Source organism: Pecten maximus, chromosome 9 (genome assembly GCF_902652985.1).
Source record: "Pecten maximus chromosome 9, xPecMax1.1, whole genome shotgun sequence".
Taxonomy (NCBI): Eukaryota; Metazoa; Mollusca; class Bivalvia; order Pectinida; family Pectinidae; genus Pecten; species Pecten maximus.
In genome coordinates, this window is record NC_047023.1 from 1,007,863 (window position 1) to 1,021,437 (window position 13,575).

Sequence of the window (13,575 nt, forward strand, 5' to 3'; positions counted from 1 at the left end):
TCCATTTAAATCAATTAAGATATCAAAAATTTTAACATTCATAGCCTAAACAGTACATGTGAAACATATAAACAAACAATTTTAGTGATATATCATCTATAATTCTCACATAGTATTTATAAAGCAAAATTAGTTGTTGTCAGCAAACCTAGCAAACCTAGCATTGTAGACAATATACTAATAATTTATTTTGGACTCTGCTTTCAGCATCAATTTTATTTTCAAATTATCAAGATGCTGTTTGTTTATTTGGCTTTTGGGCAATGATCTCAATAAATTTTTTCAGTTCATATTATTTTTTTTAAACATTTTCCTGGGTTATTTTATTTGTACATTTTAAACCAGAAAGACCCCAACAAAATATTCTTTCCCGCTGCTTCTATAAAAATGCTTATAAAACAATATTTTATTTTGGTCCACAATACATACATACTCATTCATCCCCAACCTGAGAAAGTTTCTAACCAAATATGGCACATACCCATCACAAGCACAAACAAGAATCATGCAGTCAATGGGTGGAGGTATGTATAAGTTGGTAAAAAAGAAAGCCGGGAACCATTTATACAGGTATGAAATAAAGCTAACCAGGAACTCGGACAACTTTAATTCAATAATTAGACTTTTTCTTCATTTTATTGCACCAGGTAATTTTGAAAAAAAAATCCAAAAAAAAACCCCCAACATTTATACATTTTAGCTGATGAAGTAATTACTCAGTGTAATAGAAGTGAGCATATACAACCAGCAGACCGGGACTCCAACCCGGACCTCTGAACTCTACAAAGTCTTTGACTCTAAAAGACCTACATTTGATGGCAGTAATCACCCTATCAGAGCAATCAGGCTCAAAGTGGCACCTATTTTAGTGGCCTGGTTATGATGGCACCTTAAATTCACCATTGGCGACCAGGTATTGACTGATAAGGCTCCTGTATGGCCACTAAAAAATTGTGTAAGTGAGCAATTTGGTTAACCTTTCAAAGGTTGCAGTCAAGTCTAAAATGACATTCACAATTGAAAAAGTTAAAAGTTTAATGTAAGACAATTTGGCCAGGCGACTAACTTTTCCAATCAGCCTAGATTTTATGACTTGGTAGCCAAATAGGCCACCTGTTCAAAATATCCACTTCGAGCCCTCGAAGAAGCTTAAAGAAAAAAAATATAACATCTTTTTCAATATAGTCTGCTCTTTATAATGTGTTAAAAATGTATTCTTACATTAAATATAACAGGTTTAAGGACATATGCTTAGTGTTCTTGATTTCAACTACCGTATTTGACCTAATAAGAGTGCAGGGCGCGGGTAATTGACAGTGGGGGCGCCCTTATTAAGATTAGTTATTGTGAAGTTTTATGAAACAGACTATACCTTATAGCAGAATACCCAAGGCTGTGGAAACGGTAAAATATTCAGTCATAAAAATATTCCAGATGAAGATATTTATTCATTATCATATAATAAGCTTAAACATCACTTGAATATTCCTGTAAACTTGTAAACCATGCCAGCTGATCTTTAGACCAGAGAATGTGTGTTCCACCATTTATCTTTTGTGTTCTATTTATAGACACAGGTGATTTCCCAGATCATATCAGACATTGTTTTCTTTGGCCTAATAATTGATTTACAATGTCTTTTACTAGCTTTCTGTTCTGAACAAAAGTTATTTATCAACAAGAATGAAGTCTTTTACTTTATCTTCAAATAAAGATGGTAAGTTCTTATTTGTATGTGTGTTTAGTTTCGGGTGTTCTTTGCACTGATATGTCATCTGTAGGAATAGACAAAATGTGGCGAAAACTTGTGTTCCAGTTTCTTAATTTGCTGAAGAAAATTGAACACAATTCATTCGTCAATTGTCATGAAGTAGCAAAACATTTCACATGAATTTATAATTACTTTTGAACACCATTTTGACACTCAGTCAATGATTTATTTCCTTGAAAAAAGGTAGGGGCGCCCTTATTAGGGCAGGCGCCCTGCCCTATTAGGTCAAATACGGTATCTAAGTAAAATACAATATATGAAATATTTGGTTTTTTGTGTCCATCGTGTTTGGATTTGGATGGTTAATTGCACTGTCACTTACAAAATGGCTAGTCAACAGTGTGGAATTTTGACCAGCCTAACTTGAGGGTATATATGGATGAAACAGAACGTCGCTTTGGGACTTAATGGGCGTTTTCGGGTAAATAAATACCTCATTTATAAAAAAAATGTCAGGTAGGTTTTATGTCACAACTGATTTTATTTTATCTGCATCAGAATCTTAGCAGCACCAAACGGTGTCAGAGAATTCCACGTTTTCCTTAAGTAGTGCGCTCTGACCCTACACCAGACATGGTGTCAGGGTCAGAGGAAACTCAGGCTAGTCTGTTAGTATGGTATGCAGTTCTCATTTGTATGACACTGTTTCAACTTACACTTGCATGTCCACCAATGAAATAACAGCATATCGGTTTATGTTATTTGTTCCTTTAAGTTGATGTTGCTTAACGATGATTCCCAATGCGAACATATTCACACGTAGTTAGAATCCCCCTAGACACCTGCCAGGTGGTCACTTTTGAAAATCAACCACCTGTTACTCTAATACAAGCTTGAAACTAAACAAACTATCCCTAGAAACGGGCGCCGGAAACAATTATCCGAACTGTGATGTTGGTTTTGCATAGATTTCAATCATTATGAATAGTTGTCTGGTTTATTTGAATAGAAAAACTATAATTTTTCGCAGTTTTAACAATCACATGGTCAATTTAATTTTTGTGTGATATTATAATTATTTTCTTAAATTCTTCCGTAAAATAAGTATCCGTCTCCGAACTTGATCCGTAAATTAGAATCTTTAATTAAAACATTCAAACGACGGGTGAAATGATCACTGGCTTTGCCTTTTTCCGCATAGGTGTCTAAGGCCAAGAAAAAACATCTAATTTTTTTGACACGTGGTTAAACAAAGATTTCACAGAGCGAATGTGGCACTGAAGATAGAAATCATGACATCGTATCCCAGGAATCCAGAGGACAGTGAAACGACACCCAGGGAAAACATTCCCGGCGTACCGGACTACGGGTGGCGGGTCAAGCTGGATTATGAATGCAAGACGAAATGTACCCCGTTTACAAAACCTCGTCTAAGTCAGATACCGTCACTGGTCGGACTGTCACTAAGGTGAATAGACAGCCACTTTCATATTCATGTTGTAAAGTATCTTTATGTTTTATGTGTTGTTTACATGTTGCCATAGATTTCTTTGCGTCTATATTGGAGTTAAATATAAATATTGATTTTCCTGCACGCCATGTTTTCATATACGATTGGATTAGGATGTGCACTGATGCGTGTCTGACAGAAAAAAATGAAAAGGGCCTTTAAACTTGTATGAACGTTTCATTGAGCGATTGCATACTGTTGGTATGCAGTCTAATTTGGGGTAATACTGATATAGTCGACACCTGTATATGGATTCAGTGTACTTTGTGATGACTTTTCCCCACATATAGATACATTTTTGTAGCTACATGTATATATATGATGTTATAACAATATATAGAACAGTAAAAGCACTCTCAAACATTGAATCATAAACAAATTACATAATTTCAACCAAACTACTTTTATATTATAAGATGTAATGATTTCTTCTGAAAGAACAAATCAAAATATATTAAAGGGTGATTTTTTATTTGTGTTTATATGTACACGTTTTAATAATGTATTAATTTTGTGTATACAATATCCTCCCATAAAAATTTCGAAAAGTTGGCAAGTATGTAATCCATAGTTTAACTGCACCACATTTCATATCAAAAGAGCTTGAGGTGCCCAATCTTAATTGTTGCCTAACAATTTTAACAGAATTGTGCTATATTGAATGATTATGAGATATGACAAATTACCTCTGATACTGGTATTTATATATAATGTATTATCGTAGGTACATATATATGCAGCGGAATTGTCCGGGTTGATCATCGACGACCAGGAAGCTCAATTGGTGGAGCATCTTGCTAATGTTCGGAGGTCCGGGTTCAAACCCTGGCCTGGCCGTACATTTTCCCACTCTTTCACATATGCATACTCTAAATGTGGAAATTTACGTGAGGCATTTTGATTGGGAAAATTTCCCAACACGTATTATTTTGATATCAATTTGCATAATCTGGAACTACAAACGAAGGTGGATCGATCGTGAAAATTACCCCAACGCGTATAGTTAACATATCAAAATCGCAAACCCCCCCCCGCGAAAATAACCACGCTTGCAGTATACTGCCAGGTACATGAAAGTATGGGTGAAGACTCGTCGACAAGGGAGATGTTAGATGAAATGTTTTATCATTTGTTTCCCTTTATCAGGTACATGAAGGTATGGGTGAAGACTCGTCGACAAGGGAGACGAATGTTCATCGACCATCTTGATCAAGTTGAACATAAATCCATGTATGGTACGGTGTTTCTATTGATTTTTTGGTTTGTAAAAGATTCGTAATTTTCATTGTTGTTTTATTTTTTTTAAATTTCAAAGGTTTAAAAAATATATTAAAAATTGAAGAGAATGAATTATGAATGAGAAAAACCATTAGCTATTACTTTCTCTTTAGCTGTTTTTTCTTCTTCTATTTGGTTTTTCCTTTTTAATCAGAATTCCTAATTTCTCTAGAAAATTTTGTTTAGTTTTCCACAGATTTCTTTTGGCAAAAAGATACTTTCTTAAGTGGTCTTTTGACTTGAAGATTGTTCATGATTGCAATTGCTGTTATTTACTATTCTAAATTCCTTTTGATAGAAACATGCACGCATGTATACATATACGTCATCACTTTAAATTTTGAGATGAGTCGACAGTTGTAGATTTTTCTGCTCAGCAATATACTCCTATCCATACTTTGGGTGAGACTGACATATTTATATGCCCCGTAATATACTTATCTATACTTTGCATATCTGAACATGAACAACTTTGAACACAATCTTTGTATAATCTAAACTATTTCAATGACTTGATAACTTAACAAGGGAAAACATAATATTCTAAATGTTATTAATTTTTGGTAAATATGTTCTGTACAATTGAATCTGAGCTTTACAAGAAAACGAGCAATCCTGGTGTATGTACTGTGAAGAATATCATTTCTTTCCACAGGATGCCCCCTGGGAGGAATCGGATGTGGCACCATAGGACGAGGATTCAGAGGAGAATTCTGTCGTTTCCAAATGTTACCTGGTCTGTATGAGCACCACACTGTCCAAGCGAACCAGGTAAGGATTAACGTATATTGAGCATTCGAACATTGCTACATTTCTTGGATAAGTCTCTTCCCTCATGAGAATTAGGTAAGATTTTAGTATGCGTGTCAATGCTGACCCTCCATATTACAGAGAAAGTAGGTTTAGCGCAGACCTAGAGAAAGCCTCAAGTTTCACCAAGGACCTTGAAAGGCCTTGAATTTCATTCCGGACCTAGAAAAGCCTTGCAAATTGGTCTACGGCCTTGAAAAATCCTTGAATATTAATTGAATAAAGTTTTCATTAGGAAAAGTGAAACGCTGGCCACTGATTATTTGGATTCAACTTCGTCTGTTCATCTCCCCTGCAGATGCTTTAATAAATGTTTGATAAGAATAATTACCATGTCAAGCTATATTTTGATCAAGTGGATAGTTATAAATTGCTGTTTTGCTCTCTTGTTCCCTCTCAAGCTGACTTCGATGACAGGTAAAATGGGCCTTGGAAATTTAATTAAGACATTGAAAAAGCCTTGAAAAGGCCTTGAATTTGGTTTGACAAAATCTGTATGAACCCTGGAAGGACTCCCAATGTTTTAGCGTTATCTTAGATTTAGCAGCACACATATTTTAGTATATTTGTTGACATTTCTAATGATAACCCTCCATATCACCGAGAAAGACTCCCAATGTTTTAACGCTACTTTAGATTTAGTAGCACGGCTATATTTAAATGTATTTGCTAACATGTCTAGTTGGGTTTTTTTTTTGCTAGTTTATCCTGTGTATCCGTAAGAACGGTAAGACGGTGTACCAGAAGGTCCTGACTGGACGTAAAGGAAAGCACCTGAAGGCCTGGGAGTGGGGATTTCCTGCCCAGAATGCCACCTACCATGCCCTCTACCCCCGGGCCTGGACCGTGTACGACATTCCTGAGTACAAACTGCGCCTTGTCTGCCGTCAAATTTCTCCGGTGTTTCCACATGATTATAAGGTAACGTTCTTCTCTCTCTCAACTGTTAGATTATTAAATCATCAACAAAATTTTATTTCAATGGGTTGTCGGGTGGCACAGTGGTAACACACTTGCCTTTCACCTAGGCGGCCGTAGCCAGGGTTCGATTCCCCGATCGGACGTGAAAAGGTAAGGGGTCACCTGCCCAACCACATGGGTTTTCCCAGGGTACTCCGGTTTCCTCCCACAGTAAGACCCCTCGTGCACTTCTCTCTGGGCCAACAAGCGTGATTAATATAACTTATAAGTGAATATATCTTGTTTCGCAATTGTCGTAAAATAAATAAAGTTTACATAACAAAATTTTATGTTTTTACAGTATTATGTATCAGGATGAATGAGGTCACTGTGGCTGAGTGGTTAAAGTGTCCCGACACTTTATCACTGACCTTCCACCTCTGGGTTGCAAGTTCGAATCCCACATGGGGCAGTTGCCTGGTACTTTCACATGTTTCAAACGATTAAGAGGAAATTATATATGATTAAGATACAATAAATAGTGTTGTATTTACTGATCTCTACAGTTTACTGGATTTTGACCTGTTTTTGTAGGATCTTGTATGGTCAGTTTATTACTGAGTATAATACCTATCTATATGTACCCTACAGGAGACAAGCTTCCCTATGGGAGTGTTTGCTTGGTCAGTGGAAAACAATGGATCAGAGCCTGTCGACATCAGCATAGTCTTCACCTTCAAAAACGGAACTGGCTCAAAGAATGATACGGCAGGCGAGTGTCAGAATGAGGCCTTTGAAAGTGATGCCGAGGGACGTCAAGTTTCAGGTGTCCTCATCCATCATTCCCTACGCGACATCAAGTGTACTTATGGAATAGCTGCTGCCAACAAGGTCAGTAAAGGTCAAGTCTGACACAGATCCTATAAGTCTTGATAAAGGTCAAGTCTGACACAGGTCCTATTAGTCTCAGTAAAGGTCAAGTCTGACACAGATCCTATTAGTCTCAGTAAAGGTCAAGTCTGACACAGATCCTACTTATCTCAGTAAAGGTCAAGTCTGACACAGATCCTACTTATCTCAGTAAAGGTCAAGTCTGACACAGATCTTATCTCGGTAAAGGTCAAGTCTGACACCGATCCTACTTATCTCAGTAAAGGTCAAGTCTGACACAGATCCTACTTATCTCGGTTAAGGTCAAGTCTGACACAGATCCTACTTATCTCAGTAAAGGTCAAGTCTGACACAGATCCTACTTATCTCAGTAAAGGTCAAGTCTGACACAGATCCTATTAATCTCAGTAAAGGTCAAGTCTGACACAGATCCTACTTATCTCAGTAAAGGTCAAGTCTGACACTGATCCTATTAGTCTCAGTAAAGGTCAAGTCTGACACAGATCCTACTTATCTCAGTAAAGGTCAAGTCTGACACAGATCCTACTTATCTCAGTAAAGGTCAAGTCTGACACAGATCCTATAAGTCTCAGTAAAGGTCAAGTCTGACACAGATCCTATAAGTCTTGATAAAGGTCAAGTCTGACACAGGTCCTATTAGTCTCAGTAAAGGTCAAGTCTGACACAGATCCTACTTATCTCAGTAAAGGTCAAGTCTGACACAGGTCCTATTAGTCTCAGTAAAGGTCAAGTCTGACACAGATCCTATTAATCTCGGTAAAGGTCAAGTCTGACACAGATCCTATTAGTCTCAGTAAAGGTCAAGTCTGACACAGATCCTACTTATCTCAGTAAAGGTCAAGTCTGACACAGATCCTACTTATCTCAGTAAAGGTCAAGTCTGACACTGGTCCTACTTATCTCAGTAAAAGTCAAGTCTGACACAGATCCTACTTATCTCGGTTAAGGTCAAGTCTGACACAGGTCCTACTTATCTCGGTAAAGGTCAAGTCTGACACAGATCCTACTTATCTCAGTAAAGGTCAAGTCTGACACAGATCCTACTTATCTCAGTAAAGGTCAAGTCTGACACTGGTCCTACTTATCTCAGTAAAGGTCAAGTCTGACATAGATCCTACTTATCTCAGTAAAGGTCAAGTCTAACACAGGTCCTACTTATCTCAGTAAAGGTCAAGTCTGAAACAGGTCCTATTAATCTCAGTAAAGGTCAAGTCTGACACAGATCCTATTAGTCTCAGTAAAGGTCAAGTCTGACTCAGATCCTACTTATCTCAGTAAAGGTCCAGTCTGACACAGATCTTACTTATCTCAGTAAAGGTCAAGTCTGACTAAGATCCTATTAATCTCAGTAAAGGTCAAGTCTGACACAGATCCTATTAATCTCAGTAAAGGTCAAGTCTGACACAGATCCTATTAATCTCAGTAAAGGTCAAGTCTGACACAGATCCTACTTATCTTGGTAAAGGTCAAGTCTGACACAGATCCTATTAATCTCAGTAAAGGTCAAGTCTGACATAGGTCCTATTAGTCTCAGTAAAGGTCAAGTCTGACACAGATCCTACTTATCTCAGTAAAGGTCAAGTCTGACACAGATCCTACTTATCTCGGTAAAGGTCAAGTCTGACACAGATCCTATAAGTTTCAGTAAAGAAAGTTCAAGGCCAAAGCTTTTACAGATTCTATATAAGTCTCAGTAATACAGAAAGTTCAAGGTAATAAACCAATCAGAAATCCTATAAGTGTCATGATCAGTAATACAGAAAGTTCAAGGTCAAACCTGCACAGATTTTGTAAGTCTCATTTAAACAGAGATTTCAAGGTCAAACCTAACAGAGATAATTTAAGTCTCTGTGAATGATACAGAGAGTTCAAGGTCAAACCTAACACATTCTTTAAGTCTCGTTAATACAGAGAGTTCAAGGTCAAACCTAACAGAGATAATTTAAGTCCCATTAATACAAAGGCTTCAAGTTCAAACCTAACACATTCTATAAGCCTCAGTTGTACAGTGAGGTTTGTTTGAATTTATCCTCAATCTTTTCAGGATGATGTACATGTGAGTCACAAGTTGCACTTTGACCCTAAGGGTAATGGCCGCCTGCTTTGGGATGATTTGGCCGAAGATGGACAACTTACCCCCACCCCAGGTACAAAACCAAGTCATCAGTTTTTAACAAAACTTTGACTTTCATGAATTATTTTACAGTTTAAATTTATACTTCACGTCTGTATGAAATATTTTGTTTCACACTCTGTATCATTTTTGCAGTAAAGCAATATATTTTCAACTTTGAAATAACAATATTTCACAGAGACATTTTGGGATTGACAAGGCTAGTTAAATGTTCTTTTACCATTGTGGGAGAAATGTGAGAATATCACATTTCTCTTTATTTTGATCATGACAATAAATCTACATTCAGAAAAGTGATCTTACCAAATGAAATATTCTCACTTATTTTGCAGATAAGTGTTGGATGAAATTAATTAGTAAATTAATGGTCTGTCCCTGTCTCCCTGTCATGACTACATGTAACGATATAGATAATGTATTAATGCCCGATTTTGTCATTTAACACATATCTCACTATGATAACGACAAGAAGAAAAACGTACTTAGTTGAAAAAAACACAGGCAATTGAACCTTTTTGTTTTGTAACATTTCCCAGAGCTGAGCTGATTAATTAATGTGCTAATTACATCTAGCAAATATCCAGAAACTTTGAACTTTGGGGGTCTGAAATTAATGTGGATTTTTACAAACACATGTCTTATACTTTTATTGTCATCACATCTGTATTATAGCTAGCTGTCAGTATAAACCTGATATATAGACATGGTAGACACGCCCACCTCGTACACATCTGTATTATAGCTAGCTGTCAGTATAAACCTGATATATATATATACATGGTAGACATGCCCACCTCGTACCCATCTGTATTATAGCTAACTGTCAGTATCAACCTGATATATATACATGGTAGACACGCCCACCTTGTACACATCTGTATTATAGCTAGCTGTCAGTACTAACTTGATATATATATACATGGTAGACACGCCCACCTCGTACCCATCTGTATTATAGCTAGCTGTCAGTACTAACCTGATATATAGATACATGGTAGACACGCCCACCTCGTACCCATCTGTATTATAGCTAGCTGTCAGTACTAACCTGATATATAGATACATGGTAGACACGCCCACCTCGTACCCATCTGTATTATAGCTAGCTGTCAGTATAAACCTGATATATATACATGGTAGACAAGCCCACCTTTTCCATATCTGTATTATAGCTAGCTGCCAGTATAAACCTGATATATATATACATGGTAGACACGCCCACCTTTTCCATATCTGTATTATAGCTAGCTGCCAGTATAAACCTGATATATAGACATGGTAGACACGCCCACCTCTTCCATATCTGTATTATAGCTAGCTGCCAGTACTAACCTGATATATATATATACATGGTAGACACGCCCACCTTTTCCATATCTGTATTATAGCTAGCTGCCAGTATGGTCTTGGACTTAAAGCTAGCTGTTTCAGCTATGTATACATGGTAGCCTTTATCCAGCCCTGAAGAACCCATGTAGAAGTTCTGTATGTCCTATATTCAATTTCTCAAAACTATGTTGGGAATTAAGTTTGTTCACTGATGTGGAAGAGGATGGCAGATTCTGGTGTGTTTAGACTGGTTGATCACTGGCCACCTGATACTTCACCATGTACTATGTACAGAGTTGTATATATATCAAGTTGAGAGATCTGATTCTGTAGTTGTATATACATTGTATATTGAGTTGAGAGGTCCCATGCTGTAGTCGTATATATATATCAAGTTGAGAGTTATCGAGTTGTTAGATCTTATTCTGTAGTTGTGTATATATTGAGTTGCAATCGAGAAGTACCATTCTGTAGTTGTATATATATCGAGTTGAGAGATGTCATTCTGTAGTTGTGTATATATCGAGTTGAGAGATCTCATTCTGTAGTTGTATATCAAGTTGAGAGATCTCATTCTGTAGTTGTATATATATCGAGTTGAGAGATCTCATTCTGTAGTTGTATATACATGGAGTTGAGAGATCTCATTCTGTAGTTGTATGTATATGGAGTTGAGAGATCTCATTCTGTAGTGAATAAATATTGAGTTGAGAGACATCATTCTGTAGTTGTATATATATATCGAGTTGAGAGTTGTCATTCTGTTGTTGTATAATTATATATTGAGTTGTGAGATCTCATTCTGTAGTTATATATATATATCGAGTTGAGAGTTCTCATTCTGTAGTTGTATATATATATTGGGTCGAGAGGTAGTAGTATATATATCGAGTTGAGCGGTACCATTCTGTCATTGTATATATATGAAGTTGAGATATCTCATTCTCTTGTTGTATATATATCCAGTTGAGAGGTGTCATTCTGTAGTTGTGTATATATCGAGTTAAGAGATCTCATTCTGTAATTGCATATATATCAAGTTGAGAGGTCTCATTCTGTAATTGTATATATATCGAGTTGAGAGATCTCATTCTGTTGTCATATATCAAGTTGAGAGATCTCATTCTGTAGTTGTATATATATCGAGTTGAGAGATCTCATTCTGTTGTCATATATCAAGTTGAGCTATTTCATTCTGTAGTTGTATATATATTGAGTTGAGAGTTCTCATTTTGTTGTCATATATCAAGTTGAGAGATCTCATTCTGTAGTTGTATATATATATCAAGTTGAGAGATCTCATTCTGTAGTTGTATATATATTGAGTTGAGAGATCTCATTCTGTAGTTGTATATACGGTAAACCTCCGATTAATTCGAACACGCGGATAGTTCGAACACACATTTTTTTCTAGAAAAACGGTAATTTCTTAGCTAGTAATAGTTCGAACTCTGGCTGTTTATATCAGATACCATTTCGGATAGTTCGAACTTGTCAAATGAAGAACGTAAAGTAAGAAGCTCGCGACGACCCGGCCCCGATGACCGGGCGAAAAAAAGATTTAAATTTGATCAACAAGCATATTTAGTTTATTAGATTGTATGCGTGATCATTAGAATGCGTCTGTGATTTAATATATGCCACATATTTTAGCGTTAATTCAGTTTTTGTTACATTGCAAAACACACCACGCACGAGACAGCTGATTGCAAATTTAGGCCCCGACAATGTATAAGTAACATGCGATATTTGTATTCGCGCTGTGTATGGCAAACTAAGAAATCGTCCGTGTATTTTCACATATAACTAGTGTTAACTTAGCATTATGATTATTTAATTGTGACTGGACATCTCTTAAGTATTGCCAATCAAGGTATTACATGAAAATCTGGGACCTCACGCTAGGTAAGCAGGCCACGCGAGGTGTCGCTTGTGGCAAAGTTGAAAGGATCGGCTGCCCGATCGTGCTGAGTGACGTGAAAAACATTCATATCTAGTCAAAACAATCCACAGGTGTCCCAATTAGTGATGGATAATTATGCAGGTATCAACTACGTTTGGTAGATAATACGACTGGGCATATTTAAAAGCAGACATGTTGATGTTCTGGCCTAATTTTACCAACATATAACGCTTATTTTTACAGTAGTGCTTACGTAAACGCAACAGGTTATGTAGACTGCTTTTGACGTATTTAAGAGACCATTTATTACAATAAAATAGCGATAGTTTCTCATTCAGATAAAAAAATATAACCATGCAAAGATTATACTGTACAAATGTTTAACTTTTGTGTCACAAATGAAACGTGTACTGTAATGTTTTGGGGCCTACTGACAGTACTGTAGCTACGCATTGCCCGAGCGGCTTCGCGCAATAACCATCATCAGTTATCGCGAAACGAAGAACGTTAACGATCAATTAATATTGAATTAAATGAAATACTATAATTTTACTTACTTGTAAATGTGCCATTGTTCAGGCCGCCGTTATTACGTGTCAGATTTACGATGGATGTGTTTGTGTCTAATGATTTTACTCTGCCGAGATTTTCGCCGATATTGACTCGAATAGTTCGAACTCACGCTTATTTTCTGAAGCATAATTTCGAATAATTCGAACAGGTTCGTCAATATTTATTTAATTTTGTTCGAACTAACCGGAGGTTTACCGTATATTGAGTTGAGAGTTCTCATTTTGTTGTCATATATCAAGTTGAGAGATCTCATTTTGTTGTCATATATCAAGTTGAGAGATCTCATTCTGTTGTCATATATCAAGTTGAGAGATCTCATTCTGTAGTTGTATATATATCAATTGAGAGATCTCATTCTGTAGTTGTATATATATTGAGTTGAGAGATCTCATTCTGTAGTTGTATATATATTGAGTTGAGAGTTCTCATTTTGTTGTCATATATCAAGTTGAGAGATCTCATTTTGTTGTCATATATCAAGTTGAAAGATCTCATTCTGTTGTCATATATCAAGT

General features: G+C 36.5%; 1 protein-coding gene across 2 annotated transcripts in view; it reads left to right on the forward strand.

The window, feature by feature from the left end:
- The first annotated feature begins 2,882 nt into the window (after nucleotides 1-2,882).
- LOC117334621 (non-lysosomal glucosylceramidase-like) overlaps nucleotides 2,883-13,575 on the forward strand; it is a 32,480-nt gene continuing 21,787 nt past the window's right edge. For both annotated transcript variants that reach the window (XM_033894329.1, XM_033894330.1), the window contains exons 1-6: nucleotides 2,883-3,179; nucleotides 4,368-4,456; nucleotides 5,155-5,270; nucleotides 6,012-6,230; nucleotides 6,861-7,100; nucleotides 9,166-9,268. In XM_033894329.1, the coding sequence (XP_033750220.1) occupies nucleotides 3,004-3,179; nucleotides 4,368-4,456; nucleotides 5,155-5,270; nucleotides 6,012-6,230; nucleotides 6,861-7,100; nucleotides 9,166-9,268 (943 nt within the window). In that variant the 5' untranslated portion in view covers nucleotides 2,883-3,003. The remainder of the gene's footprint in view (nucleotides 3,180-4,367; nucleotides 4,457-5,154; nucleotides 5,271-6,011; nucleotides 6,231-6,860; nucleotides 7,101-9,165; nucleotides 9,269-13,575) is intronic.